This window comes from Odontesthes bonariensis, chromosome 16, assembly GCF_027942865.1.
Source record: "Odontesthes bonariensis isolate fOdoBon6 chromosome 16, fOdoBon6.hap1, whole genome shotgun sequence".
In the NCBI taxonomy this organism is placed as follows: domain Eukaryota; kingdom Metazoa; phylum Chordata; class Actinopteri; order Atheriniformes; family Atherinopsidae; genus Odontesthes; species Odontesthes bonariensis.
In genome coordinates, this window is record NC_134521.1 from 5,306,315 (window position 1) to 5,329,772 (window position 23,458).

General features: G+C 41.2%; 1 protein-coding gene across 1 annotated transcript in view; it reads left to right on the plus strand.

Moving 5' to 3' along the window:
* The first annotated feature begins 253 nt into the window (after window positions 1-253).
* The window catches only part of rtn4rl1a (reticulon 4 receptor-like 1a), a 98,336-nt gene continuing 75,131 nt past the window's right edge, over window positions 254-23,458 (plus strand). Inside the window, exon 1 of the mRNA XM_075487489.1 lies at window positions 254-864. Within this exon, the coding sequence (XP_075343604.1) occupies window positions 852-864 (13 nt within the window). The 5' untranslated portion in view covers window positions 254-851. The remainder of the gene's footprint in view (window positions 865-23,458) is intronic.

A 23,458-nucleotide genomic window follows, 5' to 3' on the forward strand; every position in this document is an offset into this window, starting at 1 on the left:
TAATGTTTATGGCTTATTAAAATCAAGCTGAGTAGGGGGAGATATGAATGGTGGAAAGAATGAGGGAGCAAGACCTGATAGAAGAGGGTATAGTTCAATATGAGAGCTGCTCGAATAATAGTTTATTTTTAATTAACACATTCGGTGGGCTTCTTCATTTACATTCCATTAAGGCATGGCGCATTTGGATTTGGAGACGGCGAGAAAAAGAGAGTTGCTCTGGCATTCATCAGTCACATCTCACTGAGGGAGGGGGACTGAAGTCTCGGAGCTCTCTAGTGAAGGAGGCAGTAGACGGCACTGACTCACCCCGGCGATAAGGACGCAGCACATTTACGACTCTCCCTGACTTGCAGCTAAGGACCCCACAGAAAGGACGACGATGAAATCATAAAGCAACTTTCATCCGCTCTGGACCGCATCTTTTAAAGCCGGGCTTTAACATCAAGTCAGAATGTATGTTACTTATTCATAAACACGAGATGGCGGTGAGTTGAGCTAAAACTACAACCCATCCGATTGTGTTGGGACGGGACCAGGTGTGTTTTCCACCTCTCTCGTAAAAACTGCGGACAAGTTCCCTTGTGGTGGCGGATTTTTCGATTTCCATCATTAATTTTGCCCATCATTAATCAAGCCAGATCTCCTCCTCCTCCACCACCTTCTCCAGCTCCTCTTTTCTTCTCTCCAGTCGCCTCCGAAACAGCCTCTTAGGGGGGCAAGATTACAGACTGCCTGCGAGCGGTCAAAGGGAATCAAAACAATCGAGTGAACAGCATCACGGGACTGGACCCTGACGAGGATGTTACTCCGGCACAGAGTCTGAGACGGTCCGAACAGCCGCTGACAAAATGTTTAGGCGAGGTAAGAACAAGATGGATTCAGTTGTTTTTGTTCGCTGATGATGACCGGGTTCTTTATTAGTGTGTGTGTTGGTGAGTTAGAAGAGATTTAAAAGAAAAAAGTATTTTTTTTTATCATTAGCCTAATTTAATTTTGGCTCGACTGAGTCGCCGAAGCATCTGGGTGATCCCTCAACAACTCAACTGTCCCTTTATCCGCTCTGACGGCCCAGACTGGAAAGCAGATTAAATATTTATTCACTTCATGTAAAAAAAAAATATATATCCTTAAAATAGTGAACCGCTGCCGCACTGCAGTTTGTGGCCACTTGCTTGCAAAGAGGGTGGCTGGTGCCGCTGCCGCGCGCGAGGGTAGACATGGAAAGAGAGCGCGTGACAATGATGTGTGACAGCGGGTGGACAGAAAGTTCAAAACGTGGCTTTTTGTTGCAAAACTTTGAACAGTATTGACAGCTGGTGCGCGCGCGCACCATATAGCTGTTTGTTGCTGTGTGCGTAAAGTGTTTTTGGCTTCCGTCTGCGCTGAGTGTCGGGAGGTGGTGCCTCTCCCGGCGGGGCCGCTGGCCCTGGGAGATTAAAAACCAGCGCAAGTGTGGCCCCGAGAGCAGTAGCGCGCGCGCACGACGCCTGCTGTTTACTCTAAAGTTGTCACGCTGCCGTTTTGTGACGAGAAAAAAAGAAGAAGAAGAAGAAGAGGGTCATATGTTTTTCCACAGTGACCTTGGCTTTGTTTAGGTTGACAGGATAAGCTGCTGTCCCTCACACCAGCTATTTTCTGCATGTGCACGCACGCGCGCCAGCAGTGTTTGAAAAACTCCAATTAACATCCCTACTGACATCCACAAATTGATGCTTCCTCTTAAACAAAACACCAGTCTGGCGTGAAAATGTTATGCGAACACGCACAGACACACACACACAGAGACATTTTAAGGATAATTATTTGTGGAGCGGTGACTCATCTGTCAATCGCCCCCTTAAAAAACATACATGGGGGCTCTGGTGAAAGGCAGGTTGTGTGAGAATTGTTTTGTGATGAGTGTAGAGCGCAGCTGCTGGATCCTGAGAAGAAAACATTCTTCAACAGACACATTGGAAGTCTGCCTTTTGTCATCTCAACGAAGAGGAGGACAACGACACACACAAACGTGTGCACATCACAATATATTAGCCCACTTGGTTGGCCCGAGTCAGGGCACAAGCTGGGCGTCCTCATTAAGAGTGGGACCTAATGGGCTTGACAGAGGGCTGATTAGTGTTGTCATTGTGTGTGCGCGTATGACAGTGAAACAGAGGGAGCTTGCTGGCTTCAGGGAGACAAGCTTCAATTTTAATCTTCCTGTAATTTCAGATGGATAGCACCCACCCACCCCCACGCACACGCAGCAGAATCACACAGTGGTAAAGGCTGATGCATTGCGTTGCATCTCCTCCCACAAATATGTTTGCTGTCAGTCACAATAATAAAATTCATAGTAATTGTGCAGTCAACCTGAGACGCAGTTATCTATATCTGCCACCTTTACCTGCACTTTCCCTCCGCGGTGGGATAAAACAAGAGCCCAAGAGTGAGGAGAAGGAGGAGAAGTGTTTTTGTGTAATGAAAACTCCCTCTATCTTTCTCTTCTTGCCTGTCTCAGTCTTCCTCTATCTCTCTGCTTGGCCAGCTCCTGCTGCCAGCATCACTCTGAGAGAAGAGGGGCCTGGCAGGCTGATTGGCAACTAGCTTGGCTGCTTTGGGTAGCTGCCGAAGCTTTGTCTCCCTGCTTGTTTGAAGCTGGATTTGCTTCCCTCACTTGACTTGGTCTCCATCTCCCAACATTTCAGCTGTCTCTATTTATCTAGTTTATCTCAGCAACGCACACAAAGATCAAAAACACAAGTCAGTTAAATAAGAAAGAGCTAACATATAAAATACCCCAAAGAAAACTTTTTAATGCCATACCACAGCAAGTAAAAGTTCATTCAGTTTTGTTTTCAGCTGTACGTAGGCTTACAGCACAATTCCAGCATTGATTGGTCGTGATCAGTTTGACTTTACGATTGTATATTTCATATATAATGAGGAAATTGTAAACATATCCTAATTCACAAAAGCTGAATGTTCATCTTGCTGTTGTGTTCCATCAAGTGGAACACAAAGCTCCATGTATTTTTTATTTTTTTTGTCAATGACCAAGAAATACATTCACATGGAATTTCTTTCATTCTAGCCCTGGAAAAAATGCTTAAAAAATTAGGTAAATATCAATAGAATCAACTTTTATGGACTGATTTACAACTTACCATTACTTTTAACTCTATTTTTTGCACGTCTTATCATATTAATGGTTTATTAAAATAAACTTCTTCCTTAATCAGCGAAGTTCTTCTTCTTTTTTTGTTAATGACCATTTTACTGAATCTACGAAGCTTCTGTCTTTTTTAAAACTACAGATTTGATTGAGATAATAGCCATGCAATGCATAAAAAGCACAGATAAGCTCAGAATTTCACTCAGAAAACAGCATGACTCAATGCAACTCTCACTAACGGCGTTGTCTTAACAGATGTAGAAAAATATTCCCTCATGACTTAAACCTAACAAATACTGAAGATTAAAAGCCACGAGTCCATTTCATGCCAGAGTAATGAGAGCTTAAGCTTTGGCACATAGTTGTTGCAATCATTTCTAGGGTTACCTTACAAAATATTATGGTTTGAACTAATATTAAACTAATTTGCTCCTTGTGTGTAGTTACTGAGTGACTTTACTTTGGTCAAGTTCTGACAAGCTCCTTTTTTTTTTTTTTCCTACGATGACTAAACTGACTTATAGACATTCATGCACGCTGACGTCCGAGATAATGATATCCTGGGGAAGTCGATGTCACAGTGAATCCTCGTCTTTGCTCATCGTTGTCTGTATGTTAGATTTGAATGACTGCTATGGCTCAGAGGAGTACAAAAGTTGATCCCCTTATCCCATACACCTTATGCAACATATTTTCCTTGGTCTCTGTTCTGAAATCCAATGATCAATATCAGTGAAATTGCAAGTCACTGTTCATTCAGGCTGAGTCCCCCAGCCCGGCTCTCTCATGACCCAAATGTGAATAAAGTCTCACATGACTATGAAACTTTTCAACAGTATCACAGAGTTCTGATTCAATGTGAGCATAAAATGAACGACAGAAGGTTTTTCCTGATTGAACAGTTTTTAGAGTGTACCATAGGTTGCCAAGAATTTGAATGTATTCATGTTTTAAAATCAAACTGTCAGATGTGAGGTTGTGCATCTGACGCCAGTGTGACATCCTTACTCCCTCTCATCCTTACATCCTTACTTTGCTGACAGCTGCATTGGCACACATGCATTTTGCCTCCAAGCCATTGTCAAGTCTACAGTCAAACAAGCTGCGGTTGGCCTTTTGCATTGCTCTGTGTGTGTTTACTTGCATCTAGGATCACCTTGGTGGATGATAATAACATATGGATCTGTGACAAAATTTTTTATATGGGTCGTGAAGCAGCATATGGCAGAGTAATTGAGCTCTGAGACTGATCCAAATTTGCTCTTTTAGTGCTGACAACCTGAGGCAGTGGACAGATTTAACAAATCGGGACATATTATGGGAAATATGGTACTTCGTGTTGAGTCCGTGGATGTATCGTATTAGAGGACCAAATTGTCTTGGGATTCGATGACTGGAGTGGAATTCAAATGATGATCAATTACATCTGTAATGCAAGTCAGAGTGGAGAAGAGAAGTGCATCTCCACACACACCAGCACACGCAGCGAGCGTCCACGTGCCGGCTGTGCATATCAATGACCTTTGCAACCGCTCCCACTGCCTCATCTCAAGGTTACTCGCAGACTCCTTTCTTCTGTCTGCCGTATCCTCAGCTCGGTATGCTCTGCCTGCTCGATCCTGTTTTATCTTTTAGTCGTGCAACAATTTTATGGCAACGTGAGTAGTATTACAATCAATACACCGTGTGCAAATATGTTAAAATAATCACCGGGATTGATGTGCCAAAGTAGCTCCTAGCTCTTAAACTGATGATCACTCACTAACACGGTGGAAAAAAAAAACAAAAACTGTTTGGAAAAAAAAAAGAAAACAGCAAATGTTTCAGATTAAGCTGTACAGAACACGAAATGCCATTTCACAGTGGCCCTGTGGTGTTTTATTCAAACTTTAGCAGGCCTTTATATTTGCGTATAAGCATTAGATGTGGGCCACCTGATGATCTGATATCATGGATCTTCTTAATTTAGTATATAATCTGTTATTCAGAGATCATGTTGGTGTCCAAACTGTCATCCTCAACCTGAACAAAGCAAAAGCCTCATTGGTTTTTTGACACAATTAGGGCACTGCTCTCTGTACACACTATGAATTTGAAAGATTAAAGAGGTGATGTTGGCAATTATTATATCTAGAACTGGGCAAACTTTACATTGAAATGAGTTCATGATAGTTTATTAGAGGACTTTATTGAGCCTGATGTCCTGTGTTATGTCAACATACCATTCATTTCATTGACAAAAATGTCCTTTTTCTCTCTGTATGTTGATAACTGAATAATTTTAATGGGATCTTTCGTGCGGTCATAAATACTGCAAAATGAGGTAATTATCACGTTTCCCTTCTTGCAGTTTAATTTTATAAATGACCATTAATAATGACAGTTATTACCATTAAATGACCGTTATGTAGCAAATTGCCATCTGGAATCATGTTAGTGTCTCCTCCTGTCATATTTTTTGATGATGCTCTCTGAAAGCAACTCGGGCCAATTCTCGGCCAAATCATATCGAGTGAAAAGAGGTATGAATCACCATTCCAAATACAAAATGGGAGCGAAAACCATAGAGTCTTTATAGAAGATGGACAAACGTGGTGACTGTGTTGTCACCCGCTGGTTTGTGCACTGTTAACTTTAAATCTTACGTTGGTCGTGCACCCGTCAACATCTTGAGTTTTTGGATCCAGATGTGACGTGCACAAAATGGATGAGACTGAGAACCTGATGCCACTCTAGTTGGTAGCAGCCAGAGTACTCGCATGTCACGTGTGTAACTACTGGTTTGCATATCTTTAAGCATTATGACAATTTAAATAGATGTGTTAGGTAAACACATGAACTGGGGCATTAGCTGTTGAAATTAACCACAGAGTCAAAAATGCTCAACTGCTGTAAAGTGGGGCATGCTAACATGGGATCAGCAAGGTTTCATGAAATCACATGGTGATAACATGCCAAGTCGTGTAATGTGTTAGCACTGTGTGTCCTTTTCTTGTTTTGTGGCATTTCATGCTATATACTGTAAAAGGATCACTTCCTGCCCCTTGGTTTCACCCTAACCATTTGTCTTGTCATTTTAATGTCTTGAAAATACACACGACAAGCTGGACGTGACACACATAAATGCACCCGTTGTGGTGTGCTACTTATCTGCAATCAATCAATCAATCAATCAATCAATTATACTTTATTAATCCCCGAGGGGAAATTCCAATTTCGGTCAGAAAACAGACATGGGAGAGAGAGTGTGACCAGGCATCGCAGCCCGCGGGCTCACGGCCACGCAGGCGCCGCCAGATAAGAAGGAAGGGGGACAATGACATGAGATCATGTTGTTTGGTTCTTTTGAGATTGGTTAGCTATATTTCATTTTTAATTTTTTTTTGCCACTTGGATGTAAAGATTAGTGATTTGGGCCGTTGGACTTCAGTTGTAGTGACACACTCTGTTTCCAGGCAGCTCATGTGAGTTATACCTCTGGTTAGAACTGTCATTTATATCAGGATTCTACGACAAAAGATGACTTTTAAGCAGATCCTCATGTTCTTAGCAAGAAAAGAAAGCAAATGAAAACATACAAAACTCCACATTATATCTTTAATTAAAAAAATATGTTGAAATCCAGATAGCAGAAGTGGTTTATTCCTTTATTTTTCACTCTAATTGGACACATAGTACTATTCAAATTGCCACAGCAGTGAAACGGTTGCTGCTTGGTTACTAAATTGTCCCTAATTTGTGCATACCTTGAGAGCTGGCTGCATAGCTAGCAGGAAGGTCCCGTGTGAAGAAAGTGCCCAATCAAACGAGACATCACCTGCCTATCAGGAGTCCTGCATAGACCTGATTGCAGGTTCTCTTAGCAACAGCTGGGGCAGGTTGTGCATTTAGTGCAACCTCTATGTGCGTGTTTGTCTGTGTCTATTGAGAGAAAGAGAGGGTGTGTCTGAATACGTGAGTGTGAGAGAGGTTTTCGATGAAAGGAATACAAATGTGTTTGATCACAAACTGTAGCCAGAACATCGTGCTCACAGGGGTTGTAGGATTTTTTGGTATGTGTGTGAGCCTCAGGAATCATTAGTGTAAATGTCAGAGCTGGAAAATTAGAAAGAAGACCGAGTAGATGCTGGTGTTGACATGCAGAAAAAGAGGAAAGGTAGGGATAATGCGAAAGACAGACAGAAAATAGTCACAGGTTGGAAATGAGAGATCATTTGAAACAGATTTCATCGGGAGGATAAATGAATGCACTCTGTTAAAGGAGAGAGCCAGTGGCAGGTGAAGATGGTGGAGCTGATGGGAGCTGATTGTGTGGGTGTGCGCTTCAATCTCTCCTTCTCCGGCTCGAGAACTTTGGTATTCTCTTGTCACCTGAGGGAGAGACAGTCGGATGAAGCAGTCGCTTGCAGCAGCATCCTCATCTGCTGATTGAAGCGAATGAGCCACAGACATTTTGCTACATTTTAAACAGTCCTCTCTCTGAGAGTGACATGAGAAGATGGATTTGAATTTCATGTCTGTGCATCAAATTCAGAGAAAGACTGGCTTAGCCAAGCAATAATGCTGGAGGCAGTTTGGCTCTTTTAAAAAATTAAAAACACACCTACCAGCATCTCTCGCCTACTGAATCATCGGTTAAAAAGCTCAGTTTTTTATGATATGGGAAGTAACATGCTTGAGTTATATCTTAATAGATAGAAAGATATATAAATACTTTTCTCATTCTAATTGGGAAATTGTTTTGTTGCAGCAGCATACAGTAAAAGTTGTGAAAACAATTAAAGTAAAAACAAGTAAATAGAATAGAATAGAATAGGATAAAATAAATGTAAAATAAAATAAAAATAGTGAATAAACATTCGCTATGTACAAATCTACAGTATGAAGAATTTTCTTTTTTTAAACAGCAGCTCATCCATCTGGCTTTGATTTTAACTGCTAGACTACTCAAACATGTTGTTGCTGGTAATTGTCTGTAAATGGATGCATTTAGGAAAAAAAAGAAAACACATTGCAAGGTAACGGCTGGTGGCTTCAAGATTCTGCTCCACAAAGATTGTCCAGAATCTTTAGCATTCCGAACGACCGACCTTTTATCATACCTTATCAGTTTTAACCTTGCAGGTAAAACTGATAAACCCTGACTGGTTCATGCTCAGGCTGCAATGTACTGCACAGACAAACCAAAAAAACTTTCAGTGCCAAAATGATGGTCTTTGCTCAAAGATTCTAAAAACTGTATTATGTAAAGAAAGAAAGAGAGAGAGAGAGAAAGTTGAATGTCCAAAAACAAAGCCATGAACAAGTTTTCAACAAGCTGAAACTCCATATTTGGTCATTGTTGCTGATACATTAGTCCCAAATTGAGGTTTTTTTTTAATGTTCACTACACATTGGGCTCCTGAAGGCAGTTACAAAAAAGAAAATTCTAAATCCTTTGTGCCACACTCTCATGCAGGATATACAGTATCTCCTCTACCCCTCCTCTCTCCTCTAATCTCCACTCCTCCCATGTCTTTCCTCTGGAGCTGGTTCACTCTGTACCTGTTGAATAATTGATAGCTGTTTTGGTTTCCGATAAGGCGTATGGGGTCTCAGCTCTCAGCAGTATGGGCATGCTGCAGATCAGACAGCTCTGTCCATCCTTCCATTGCCTCGCTCTCCTTTTTTTTTTTTTTTTTTTTTTTTTTTTTTACTCCCAATCTTGTCCTATCCTATTCCACATGCCAGTTATCTTGCACCACTTACTTTATCTGTAGCGTGTTTTTGTGCATGTTTATGATGTGGTCAACAGCTCTCAAGTTTTATTTAAGTTTGAAATGTATATTCTTCATCAGTTTAACAGAACCTTGTAAACATAAATAAATGACGTATGCTGGATATTGCCATGGAAACAGAACTTGTAGATCTGAAAAAAGCAAGTTCACAAGATAAACTGTTTAATATGCCTGCATAAACGGGCTCCTGCTGCAGCAGCCTCACCATCATACGCAGGTTGTTGCACAGGATTTGAGCTGAGGTGTTTTCACAGAGCTTGAACAAAATAGAAGAAACCCCTCTTGTAAAAGTTTCAACTTGGAGGTGGCTGATTTCATTGTTGCAAACACACTTTGATAAGCCGCACGGCAGTTTTCAGAATTCACGAAATTTCTCTCCAGTCAATCATACAATCATGTCAATCATAACTTAGAGAGTTTCAGCATGACATTGTATTAAAAAATGTCTCAAGAGGAAGAAAACAGCCTTATTAGCTGTTTATTCATGAATTTTAGGTCATGTTTGATATTCAAGTGAGTAGAAGCTGTTGATGCTGAGATGTTGACCAAGTGTAAAATCCAGCAGGAAAAATATTTATTTGGTTAAACATTTACCTGAAAGTCCGAGAAGGAGGTGCAGTCTAGTCTAAACACAGGGATGAGAGCAGCACTATGTATGTATGAGCTCGGTGTGCTATGTATGTGTGTATGTATGTAAGATGTATTTTTAAAAGAAGTTCAGTGGAGACAGCGTGAAATAGGTCTATTTAAAGTCCTCATGAATAAAACTCAGATTTTGAATATTTAAATATAATCTGTTTTGCTCTATATGTCTCAAATACACCTATAGTTAGTGAGAGCAGGATGCAGACAAGAACAGGTAGGTTTATTAATAATGCAGGGGTCAAAACCAGGTCATCAGTCAGCACAGCAATAACGACAGAGAAGGGCTTTGCAAAGGCAAAATCCATCAACAGAACAAAGGTATAAAAAAAGAACAGTCATACACTTCTAGGGAGCAAAAAAGGAAACAAGGCTAACAGTCTGGAAAGGGATGAGTGAAAATTGGGAATCATATACAAATGGTCTATATGGTTTGCATTCAAAATAATAGAAAATCAATAAAGAAAGAATTACAATTTTAATCAAAACCTAAGATTTTAACACCTGATTCTATTTACCTTTGGAATTTTAAAGCTCATACTGCTTGATGCATTCATAATGAAGAAGGGTTTGTTCTTGAGAAGCTTTATAGTTTAATGTTGCTTTTCATTTATTATGTATGTTGTTATGTCTACACTGTGCTACAAATGTCAAACAGAGTGCTCAAGGATCCCAAAGAAAATTCATTTATTAATATACATGAACAGAAACTGCCTTGAAACCTGTCTTCTTTATTTGTTCCCTCGGCCTTTGAGGCTCTCTGCTGTTTTCATGTCTCATCTTTTCTGTTTCCCCCGTGAAGGTAAGTGTGAGGTGTATGTGTCGGCTCTTACTCAGCATGAGGGGGATTGAGGCAGACGGGTTAAAGAGTGAGAAGATTTCATCAAACCCTGGACAACAAGTCAATTCTTCCTGATTTACCACCTCAATCCCCATCCGTCCCACAGAGTCCCAACACACACACACACACACACACGTGTGTTTTTGCATCTGCACATGCGATTAGCTCTAACAGACACACGCTGGCTTACTCAGAAGTTCCCTTTATTCACATTTTCATCCTTTCTCTGTGCTGCAGCAGAGACAAACAGGAACGGCAGCAGCAGCAGGTCTTACATAACTACATCACTGCATTAACAAGCCCATCTGCCACTGACTGGTGCCTACACTTACAGTTAGCATGCTATTTAAATGGCACACCCTTAATAAGTGTGCACAAACACCACCTAGACAGTCAAAACAGATCTTTTCCAACACCCTGGCCAACTGAAAACCCACGAAAGCTTTTTGATTTTCTTACTTTTTTTTGCACTATTCAAGATTTCACATCTTTGCACTTGGAGTTTTATTGCAAATTTAAAGTTACAATCACAGCAAGAAACTGTATGTAAACAATCATTTAGTTGATTTACAGACACGTCGCCGGACTTGTTTAAGTCACATAGGCAAAATGGCAAATGATGTGTTATTTTGCATTGGTTTTAAAAATTTGTCACTCCAGCCCTTGCATATATTAATCTTTTGGTGGAGTCAACAAGGTCTTACGGCGGACTCTGTAACTCTCAACATAAGCACGCAATTGTCAGAACTCAACAAGGTTATGTTCATCCCGATCACGTTTTCTGCGGACTGCCAATCTAAAGCCCTGATTAAAGCCAGAAATGACATCACAAAGCCTTTGCAAAAGTGCACCGGTGCGCCACACAAACACATTGACGCATGAAATGGACAGAATTAGAAGTTCTTTGTGGGAGTCTTTGTTTGACGCCTCCTTCGGAGTGACAAGAGCAAGCAAAGATTGAGTGATGTGAGGGAACAGGAGATGTGGGTATGTGTGAGAAAGTGTTGTTTGTTTGCTGCCACAGCTTGTTTGTGTCCTTAGTCTGAGTCTCATTATAACACTGTGGCATGGTGTTTGTGCATGCGCAGTCAGGAGTGCGTGCGGCACACTTAGTCTTATATAACGATCAGATGCTCAGCCGGGGATATTGTAAAGAGGAATATCAGGATATCCGTTTATTGGCATGGCCGAGGAACACAACTGAAAAAGTAATCAGAGGCAAACCTGATAGAGCTAAAGTCATAAGAGTGTACTAACTTTAAAGGGGAAGTGCAATAATACGCGTTCATTCATTCATTTGTCTTAAAGTATTGATGAAATAAAGACAGATAATGCTATATTTAGAGGCTGTATTGTCTATGCCCTGTTCTCTCCCGTTATATGGATGCGGATCTCGACTAATTTAAATATCGTCCGAAGGACGCCGACTTTCACAAAAACAGTTATTGTTGAGTAGATGAACGTATTTTATGCCAGAAATAAGGTCCAGGTTTAAGAAAAAAAAAACGAACTTCCCTTTAATATTCAAGTAAATTGTCATTTGAGCTTTCAATAAATGCATTAAGTTAGGCACTGCATGTTATATGTGTTGATAGCCCAGTCAAAATGGGAGGAATGTGTTAGGTGCTAATGGATTAGAGAATTAAATTCAAATTACTAGACCAACTGCTACTTTCAGCTATTTAGAAAGGACTGACACATGATGAGCTCAAGGTACTGGCATCAATAACCTATAGTGAATATTTCTTTATTGTAGCGACCTTTGCTTTTATGTCAGTAATCATTCAGGTAGTGTATTGTGGGTTGAAATTAAGCGCCTCATTTATGACAAGTTGAAGTACATTTGCTGTTTTATTATGGAGAGATTGCTCGACGTTAGTATGATAAGAATGGATTAGAATCTTTACCCACAGCGACATCACATTTCGAGAGGGACAACAATAAATATAGTGAGCTTTAAATAAAAGCGTCAAGATGCTATAGCCACTGTTGATAGAGCTGGTTTATGGGTGTGCCGCTGTCCCGTGTGAGTGGTGTTTATGGGGGACTTGTCCCTGCAGCATTCAGTGCGTCTCATACACAACCCCTCATGCCCTGCACAAGCTGAAAAAAGCTTACAATGCCACCAATGTAGTTCAGATTTACCAACTGTGGAGTGCTTTACTGACTCAAAAAAGTACCCAGCAAAAAAACTTTTCTACAAACCTTTTTCACCATGGTATAACACAACAATACGGCCCTTTTGCTCACCTTTGCTCATTCCCACTGATCTAACAGAGCTTCCACAGGGTGTGCTTACAGATGTACAATCAAAGGAGTGACAGCAGTGTTGGAATTTAGCGTGCCGTGTGCCTCTCCATAAAGCTGGATAACTGGATAACTAAATAACCGGACAACACTGTGTGATTTTAGACTGACTGGGATAAAATAAATAAATAATGTAAAATAATTGGGACAATATGTTTGGCCATGGCTCCAGAATGTTCATCCTACAGCACATCTAACGGAGAGAGAGGATGACTGATGTAAAGGTGTTGCAAGATTTTAAAAAGAATTTCAGAATCTCTGGATGGCCATCTCATAGTGTGACTGCTGCTGGGCCCACGACTATGAAATAGCCAGTAGCAGCGCAGAATGAAACAGCACCCTGATCAGCCTTACCCTGGCCAACACATTCCTACTCCCAATGCAGGGGCACCTCTTTACTGTCACTTTTAGACACGCAGGGAACTGCGCTACAGCTACAGCCAGATTCTTCAGCATCAGTAACATGGTGATGTACTGACTGAAGCAAATGGATACAGGAAAGAAAATAGAGCAGGCTTGTCAACTTTTAACATAGACGGTGAAAGGAGGCCGGAGTGGTGAGGGGAATACCTGCCACTAAAGCCTGGGAACTGTGTTTGAGTCCAGCCTTGAGTCTGCTGTTCTTCTTCTTTCCTCAGTCTGTATTTTGACGTGCAGATTGTGCTACACTACTACTATATCAAAAGGACTTTGTTAAGGTTCAGAAAACATCATGCTTAGCTGAGAAAATGCTCAATGAAACCCATTTTATCACAGAGAGCAGACTACTGTGACATTATCAGCTCAGAAAACCCTGCGCATCCAAAGGTTCGAGGGCTAGTCTGTGTGTTCAGCGGGCTCCTGCTAAGTGTCCGAATGTGATGAGTTCGGAGTGAGAATGGGTTGCCCTGGTGCTGTTCTGAGAAAACCAAAAATAAACCCAAACAGAGTTGATAAAGGTAAATTGTGCAAAACAAACTATTTCTGATTCCAACAAAGATACATGTGCTGATGTCAGCAGGAGCCCTTTTTGTACTGTGCTACAGCTCCTTGGCTGCGTTCATGATGCACCAAGCTCAACAGTGTTTTTTTTAACATCCTACAGTCTGCATGCATGAAGTTTATTATGTCCATGTTGCAGTGTGGCTTTCAATAAACCTGAAAAATTGAAGACGTTACAGAGCCTGTGGGCAACACAGGTGTCTGTTGGACTTTTCAATTAAGTCTTGTACAGTCTTGAACTGGCTGGGTGAAAAGGGCTACAGTCTCCACTACTTCCTGTCCCGGTTTCACTCTCAGAGAAACAAGCCATTGTATTGACGCATTTATCATGATGAAAACTTACAGGCAATTGATTTGACTGTGAAACTGTGGATTGAACAGCTGCCTTGTCCGCTGTCTGTGAGGGCATGACACAGAAGAGAGGAGCACGGTATGTGCTAGAGATGTGAATGAATGACTGGAGAGAAGAAATAAAAAAATATATAGTGTAGCTCGCTGACGGCTGTCAGCACAGTTAATGTTGATTTTCTTTGGGTTCTTCTTGAGGATGATCACCACGACACAGAGACCAGAGAGTATATCAGCTGTGACATGAGTTGGGACATGCTCCCTCTGAGCTCCTTCTCCCCCTTTAACCAGCACCATGTTAATCTTCTTAAGCTGTCAACATGACCTAAAACTAATGGTGCACAAGTGCAAAGAGAGACGGAAGAACTCCTGCCAAGAAACACAACAGCTTTGGAACAACTCTGGCGCCCCAAGCTCATAAATACATTGCAGCTTTCATTAACTCCTTGAGAAGGGGGCAAACCTCAGTTGTTTCTGTCCACGCAGGAGTCAGTCAAACCCTTTAGTTGGAATGTGTGGCCTTTCTCTGAACCACAGCACACCAGAGAGCAATGCTTTTTGGGACCATTTTTTTTCTCCAGATGCGCAGTTGAACAGATGGCGCCACTAATGCCAGCTCAGCCACGCGGTATGCGACAGCCACACGGTAATGCAGGAGTGAATTAACATGGGTGAATGGTGATGCATGTGAGGAAATGCCCAGATGAAGGTGGGAAGAAAAGGTTGGTGTTGGAGAAAGAGGGACGGTGGGGAGACTGACAGCATGAGGAGAAGAAAAGTCCGGAGTTGATTGTTAAAAAAGAAGTTGAGTTGACTAGCAATGAAATGCATGGAGGATGGACTGTGTGGATGATGTCAAAAATGTTTTGGGTCGATTTCTCAGCTGTTGAGATCAATACAGACACAATCAGTTTTGTAATAATAAGATGAATATGGAACCACACAAGAAAAAACGGTAGATTTAGCAGCCTGATAAACTGAGCACTTGGCCTCCTCTGGTACAAATATTATGCCTTAATCTGACTAACTAAGGATATAGTTAATGTCCATTTTTTGTATTTTTATCTCTGTGTGCAGTCTGATGTAAACCCAATGGTTTTCAAGTAAAACTACAAAGTGACAAGCTAAACTTGTCATTTTCTCATACCCCAACAAAATGTTTTTCCATGGGATCAAATCTGTGCTTTAAACTTTCCCTCTATTTCTACTTTTTCAACAACTCCGAAGTGGATCGTTTTGTATGCTGAGGATCATTATTCTACCGAAATGTTTACTAATGTTTCATGTACAGCAGAGCCCTTTTTCTCTGGCACTCCTCCCACACAGGGCACATTTCTTTGTAATAGAAGTTTGCATACATTTTAGCAAAACATCTACAGAAGTGACCCACGCCTCCTGCGATCTTTCTTTCCTACTCCTTTTTGCATCAAACAATCAGTCGCCCTTGGACAATTTGGCAGTTGTTAAAATCCGCACTGAGCATAGATTATTTCCCTTACAGTTTAAAGGTTTATTTGAAATCATTTGGAATACTTTTCAAGTCTACTACCAGGCTTAAAGGCATCCCTAATCTTTTCTTTCCAAAGGCCACGAGAGCTCTTTAAATCTTGGCATGTTGACACAGCAAACAGAACACTTGACCCAAAAAGGTTTTAAAAAGACAGTGTGATGAGTCGGAAGGTTTAATTTCTTTTTCTTCAAAGGGACAGACAAAAAAAAATGTTTTAGACTTTGCTTTTTAATATGATGAACGATCAGTCTTTCATAGTCTTCTAACACATTTCTCTCTCTGTCCTTTCTCTTTGACTATAATGACTAACACCATATCAGCCACCAACTCTCAGAGCAAATATTTTCCCCTCGGGGCGGATTTGTGCTGCACTGCTCAAGATTTAGGGCAACGGAGATGAGCGCATTTGTCATATTTTGTTAAGGCAGGTTGTAGTTTTTCTTCACACTAGCTATCCATGAAACACTGATACATGAATATAAAACTCGGCTATTCACATAAATGTATTTTACAGCAAAGCTAAATCTGTCCCATCAGGTAACAGCGAGCCTAATCCGTCAGTGCTCATTGATCTGAACATAATTAGTCATGGAAAACTCAGATTGTATTGAATTGAAACAGCGACACTTGCGTTCATTGATTTAGTTCACAAACTTTTAATTGATGTGGACAACTCCTTGGTTGTGCTGTAGTGCTTAAAAGTCCAGGTCGATTTATGTACATGGAGGGTTACTGTAGGCATGCTGCGACAAACAATATTGCTCTCTTTTCCTTATAATGGGAGCCAAAATAACCACACAGCATATTTCTTGGTGTACGTGTGTGGGAAAACAACTAATCATTTTTCATCCACCATTGTTCAGCACAGGAGAACAAATGAAAAAAAAAACAGGTTTATGCTGAGGAGAAAACGCTTTGAACAATTACAAAAATCACAAAGCAGGAAACTTCCAATCAAGATAAATAACAGATTTTTATATCAAGTGACAAATGTAAAAATTTTACACCCAAATAAACTTGACACTAATGCAGGGTGCCAAGGTTCCTGCCTTCCTCTCACGATGTGTTTTGGCCTGCATTTCCCTCTGCCTGCTCCTACCTGCCCCGTCTCTTCACATCTGTCTCCTCTGCCGGTCTGTGGGACTTTGCACGCTCCAGTCGGCAACAGACCGCGACAGCTACATCTTCTCCAAATGTCATCTCCCGAGCATATCCCCAGACATGTTCACGGAAGAGGCTTTTCATGTAGTCACGTGCGAATGTGTGCGACAATGTGTGGGAGTTGAGTCTGCTGCCATATTTTTGTCTTGATCAGTCAGAGTAATAACCAATTATGTCCCATGTACGTATGACATCTGCATGCCAAATAGATTTTATAGATTTCCGTGGGAGAGGGAGAGAAGTAGGATGTGAGGTATATAACGTGTTGTGTTGTTTTAATGGTTGAGACAGAGATAAATGGAGTTAATTCTTCCTTAATCACCCTGAGATGTCACCAGAACAGAGGGTAATAGAGCTTAATCCACTTCTTCAATCCCTTCCTACTGCTGCCAGTTGTTTGGACACCCATTTGCTGTTTTGCTAACAATGGCACCTCAGCAAAGGTAGATAAATTGGATTAAATGTATTATAGATACTAAAACCATTCACATTCACGGCTTTTTGTACACCCCCACGATACTGCTCTACATCTCAGTTTCTTTTTCCTGCTACAATCCCTCTGCTTGAACCCAAAAGCCCCCTGTGGTCTGCTGTTGATGGAGCACAGACTTCTCTTAAAGAGTTAGCATGGTAATACTTAAAGGACTCAGAGTCAGTCAGACAGGCTGGAGCAGAGTTAAGCCCTCACTCCACTCACATCAAAGGGGCCGGGCCCATCCAGAGCAATCTCTCAGAGAGAGGAAGGCTGAAGGGAAGAGGTGGTGTGTGTGTGTGTGTGTGTGTGTGTGTGTGGGGGGGGGTAGAAAAAAGTGGGGCTGTCATATATTCCCTTTATCACAGAGAATTTTACGGTTCAGACCTGCAATTCTGAGGGGAATTTTATGGGCTGACCAAAGATGGGCAGCCTCAATTCAAAAGCAGTGCAGTCTCATCACTTCCGAGAGTGTGTGAAGAAGATGTGTGGTTGAGTTTTGTGCCAGCTTTAACTTATCGCGCTGAAAAGACATATTTTATGGTCCCGACAGCTTATTGTTTATCAATCTCTCTTTGTACGAGCTGTTTCCCTGCACCGCTGTTGCCGTCCACACAGACCTGCATTTCTAATTGAACGCTTCTCCACGGGGGCAGAAAAAAGACGATCAATTAATCAATTAATTCTGGGCGACAATGTTATGCTGCCAGTTGTGTCCTTTCTCCTGGATGTCAGCTTAGTTATTAATGGAAGCGCCCTCGATAAACGTATCAACCCTCCTACTTTCAGATGAACTCACGAGGTTGTGTGGAGGGGTTTTTGTCTTTAGCCTGACAAAGATATAATTGCACCGTGACCCAGTCATACTTGCCTGCTGAAGTAAAACACACCAGTTTCACTGCATTAATGAAACATGTTCTACAGAGATTTTTCATTTTCTCTTAATTATGAGATGATCTCACTCTACGATAAGCTTCTTATCTGACTGTGTGCATCAGTTAATTTTAAATGAAGCAGTGATAGCCACATGCCTGTGTCCATGTAGATGTGAGTATGTGCGCACATCAACACAGAAATCAGCAAACTCATTAAATGTCAAAGCCATTGCTCTTGAGAATTGTGACCACATGTAAATACTGAAAACTTATGCTCTCTTTCAGGATCGTTGTTTTTTCTCTTCAGATACAAGGATACAAACTCTGAATGAATAAGAATGTTTTATATTAAACTTTACCTGACATACTTGATGTCATAGGGAAATAACTTAGGATGTTATGTTTTTTATTTTCTGGATGTTTTCAGGCAGAAAACATGGCAGACATATGGCTCTCATTACAACATATCAACAAAATGTTCCTTTTCAAAACTATGCCAAATGTTAAATACCACTACCAACATTTATGCACAAATTTCCTTCCAGACTACATGCTAAGACAAAAGTAGATTAGCACTAAGGGGACTGGATTGCTTCACAGTCACTAAATTAAAGAAGGGCATGATATACTGACTGTAATAATTTAGGTCATAAACACATTGTAGTTCAGTGTATGTGTATTGATGATATAGTCTCATATCACCACTGACAATAATTGTTACATATTTCAGCCAGAGATCACATACCGTACGTCTGGTCAGTCTTTGGTGCTCACAGATGTTGGCCCAGCATATGTAGTCAGAACTGCAGAATTTTGGCTAGAAAAACTATTTACATTTCCAAGAGATGACTTGAATAGATCAGTTTGATGGTGCTTCCAAAGCAGAGGAACCTCACCAAGCTTAACGATATAGCTTTCTCCTCCACAGAAGCAAAAAAAAAGCTACAACATTATTCTTTTTCTTATCACTTCTGTCTCTTATGTGTCAAATCAGTCAAAGTACTGCTCATCCTTTATCAGTGAACAGTCTCCATGTACAAAATTATGAAGAAGTCCCTCTGATAAATTATGTTCGATCAGAGAGGCTTCTTTTGTAAATAATTAAGACAGACTGGGAACTGTTTGAGCTGTTTGAGCAAAAGAAAAGTTACATATGATGCGTTTGAATTTATTACTTGACTTTGCTTGTCCTGTTTGGTGACTATTGCAGACCATGAAGCCCTGAACTATGACAACCAGTGAGGAAAACAAGCTCTAAACAGTTCAAAATGTAAAACCCATATACAGGACTCATTACTAATGCACTTTATATTTTATTCATGAAATACATTAAACACCTCAATGTTCGAGTAGTATTTTACCCATTCCTGTGCTGCTGTAAATATTGAAATATACACAGTGAGGGCTACTGTATAATAAGCTTAAAATGCAAGGTGAGTGAGAGGTCATTTGGTGACCGGGGAGGCAAAAGGGATAAAGTTTGCAATAATAGGACACCTATCATCCTGACGTTTGCTTACCCACATGTGATTATCACAGAAAACACAAAAAGAGTTGCACCTTTGGGTTTCCTTTTGCACATTATGTTGCTGGAATCCAAAATCAAGTCAGCCATAGTGCTAGCCTAATTGCAAAGTACTACGCTAAATATTGAATGTGCTGAAGTATTCTCAAGAAAGAGCAGTTCACTGGGCTGGTTTCTATTATAGAACAAGCAGAAAGCCCAAAAATACTGCATTATTTTTCGTTTCTGAAACCACCTCAGAGTGTGTGCATGTGTCAGCCTGTATTTTGAGCACATACACTCTTGAAGGCAGATGACAGAGAGCTGGCTAGACTGGATAAAGTTCATTCTACTCAGTACGCTCATTGACTGTGTCACCATGGTATCTGTGATAAACCAATCAATTCTCCTTCATCTACTTGGAGGCTAGACACGCACCAAGACTGTCTACGGATTGGCATTACGCATTATGGACAGACCAATTAAGAAACAGAGACAGAGCTCCGGGTGGGGATGAGAGTTTGAGGCAGTAGCTTGAAATAGGGTAGGACGACTGCACAGTGAGACAATGCATAAAGTCAGATTGATGATGTTGAACACATAGGAAATAGAAAAAAGAATGATTTTGGTGGTTCAAAAAGAAAGCGTTCTATTAAGAAAATAGAAAGAGGTCGATGCAAATGAACAACTTTGAAGTCGAGAGTGTATCGGAGCAGAGATGGGAGTTTTGCAGTGAAATAAGCTCAAGCTGGTAACCGTTACTCTTCCAGCTGCAAGGGAGGCGGTACAGTGAAGAGGATGCCGCTGTTTTAGAATGTATAAGCACAGCTGTCGCCTACAGCTAAAGCAGAACGATTACAGCTTAAATCCATAACATCTGCTGCTCTCTTACCAGGCAGAGCAGACCACCAGAAAATACCATAGAGGAGGGACTTAAAACAAGGTTAACCTCTGACAAGGAACCTGGACGTCAGAGGTTCCTTTTCGGCTATGTCTCGGTGTCCATCCTATCTGTGCTACCTGTGCCTGTACTTTAAAGCCACTTTCCAGTGGCTTTAAACCCTGAGGCACATTCACACCTGTCTCCCCAGGGGCAAAGACGGGAGACTGAGACGGTGCAAGTGAGATGTGTAAAACACTGACAGATGGAGATCTCGGTCCTGAGCCACGTGAGTGTCTGAGTGGGAAAATGGAGGTTTGGCCTCATTATGAGCTTGTTTGGGTAGGACAGGACAGGGCAAGGCTGCCGTGAGAAGGATGATCAAGCGGGAGTCTTAGGGGAAGCTTGATGTGGAGCAGGGATTGAAGTCAGATTGAAGGCTAGTTTCTGCAAAGACTGCAAGACAGGGACATCAAAGAAAGGCAAGAAATACAGAGCTAATGGTTGCACTTATGTGTGCTGGGTTATTCGTACAGTCGTGCCTTAAAAGGACCATTCAAGTAAGTGAAAAAACAACAGGGACCCAAAGGAAATTAATTTAAGGTCACCATTTTTCCAATAATGAATAACAATGAATGCATTTAAAAAGGTACAGGATTTCAGTTTCTACAATTATCGGCTGCTTTCAATGTCAGAGTTGGAACAGGAAGGGCCAAAGAGCCCGTGTTATGTTCATTTACATGTTCATGATTTCATCCATCCATCTATTTTCTTTAGCTGCTTAATCCGTCGGTCGGGTCGCGGGGGGGTCTGGGGCCTATCCCAGTGGTCATCGGGCACCAGTCCATCACGGGGCCACACAAGACAAACAACCACACGCACACTCCTAAGGACAATTTTTAGAGACACTTAACATGCATGTTTTTGGACAGTTGGAGGAAGCCGGAGTACCAAACACATGGTTTTTAAAGTTTGTAATCAGACAAACAGACTAAGAGATTGTTTTTAGCCCTCTGTTAATCTATTGGTCTGGAGGTAGAAGAAGAGACAAGGTTAAAGCCTGATTTATACTTCTTTTTACTGCCCTTACGCTTGCATCTTGCGCGTATGTTAATGGCTCGAGACGTTTATACTTCATTTAGCTTTGCCGGCGCTTGCGTGTGCTGCGTGGCGATTCACCGCCAGGACAGTAAGTAGAGCAGCGGGTTTTTTCAATGACAAGCCTACTACGATGAAAGGAAATTCACCGCCAGGACCTCTTCGAGTGGATTCATGCTTCTTCTTCTTCTTCGCTTTCTACCTTGGCGTTTGAAAACAGCAGTCTTTTATTAGGGGATGAAACCGGAAGATGAACACGCCGCCGGATGTGATGTAGATAGTGGCTTGCGCTCGCGTCTTGCGTGAAGTTTAGAAAATTGAGGTCACACACGCAAGCGCGCAAGGGCTTGCGTTGCGTCTTGTGTCACCGACCATAAATCAGGCTTAAGGGTCAGAACTTACAAATTCATGCTTTTTGGGCACAAACTTGACCATCCATAATATGCATGAATTGCGATACTAGAGGAAAGGCCACGGGTCCTTTTAAAAAAAAAAGAAGATTGTGGAGGGGGCGTGGCGCATCAGCTGCAGGAGAGAGGTGTGGAGAGAGCTCAGGGGAGCAGCACCAGGTGAGTGATTAGTCTAATCACTCTCCTTTATAAACAGTAGCGTGCTGGAACCAGAGGAGGAGAGGAAGGAGAGCAAGCCTGGACAAAGCCTGGGAAGGAGGCCGTGCAGGAGGAAAACCAAAGAGCTGTGTATGACAAATAAAAGCATTGACGTACCGTCAGAGTCTCAGTCCTAATTACCGCTGAAAGAACCCGCAGTGGCAGTGAAAACGCCACAAAGATTAAATGGTATTAATCTTGACCTGTAGTTTGAGCAAAAAAACATGACAAATCCAAACTGTCAGTGGCCTTTTATAGCACATGAACAGACTGACTGACACCTCCATGTGCACTGATGATTAATCAGTTAAACGTATGAGTCAAAGACTAAAGCAGCCACATTACACATATAAGATTTCTATGGAACTTAAAGCGCCAGTTTATTACAGTCGGATAGTTTTACTGCTTAAAAGTAAAGCGAGAGTCATGTTCACACAAAGTTTTGGTTACATGCTTTGAAAAAATATGACAGACAATATTTAGTCAATTGTGCTTATTATACTTGTACCCTATCAGTGCTGTAAAATCAAATCCAAGTGCAGTAATCTTAGTCATGGAGACTAAGTAGAAACAGTGAATTAAAAAACACTGCAAGAGAAGAGTAGAATTTGGAGCAGAATTGATGAGGTGTAAAAAAGAAAATGGGGCTGCAGTGGCTTTGATGTTTTCACACAGCATCCCTGACAGCCATGCTGCAATGGGACTAGGAAATTTTCCCATTATTTAAGCTATGAATGTGTATGAATATAGAGAGTCTACCCTGTTAAGAAGGAGAAAACCAGAAAATAAGCATGTAAAAACGAAAAGAGTTCAGAGAAGAGCTCCTACTATTTTAGAAATGGTTGCACAAAAAAAGAAGAAACGTTCAAATTCAAATAAAAACAGGTGCCACAATTGTTCCTATATTAAAAACAAGTCAAAGGATGAGCAACTCTAAAAGTAGCCAGCATTTCTCGATTCAGTTTTAGTCAACGTCCATGTTACAGATGCAATTTCACCTTGATGTTTTTTTAAAATGAGGGTTTAAAGTTGCGGTGTCAGAAACTCGGAAGATGCGGCGCTGGAATATGTGTTGGTTAAATTATTAAGGTGGAAGAAATTTGTGACCTGTCAGATTTTTGTTTTTCTGCTATAATGCAGGCAAAGTTGATTATCAATAAAAAGCACAGCTCTATGTCACTGTAAAAAAACCTTTTTGGAGACCAATGTGACCTCAAAGGCACCATGTGGAGTTGCACATGTGGAGTGGTAGCACTCTGAAAAAGTGCTTTACAATTGGGTTCCCTTTTTGTAGGCT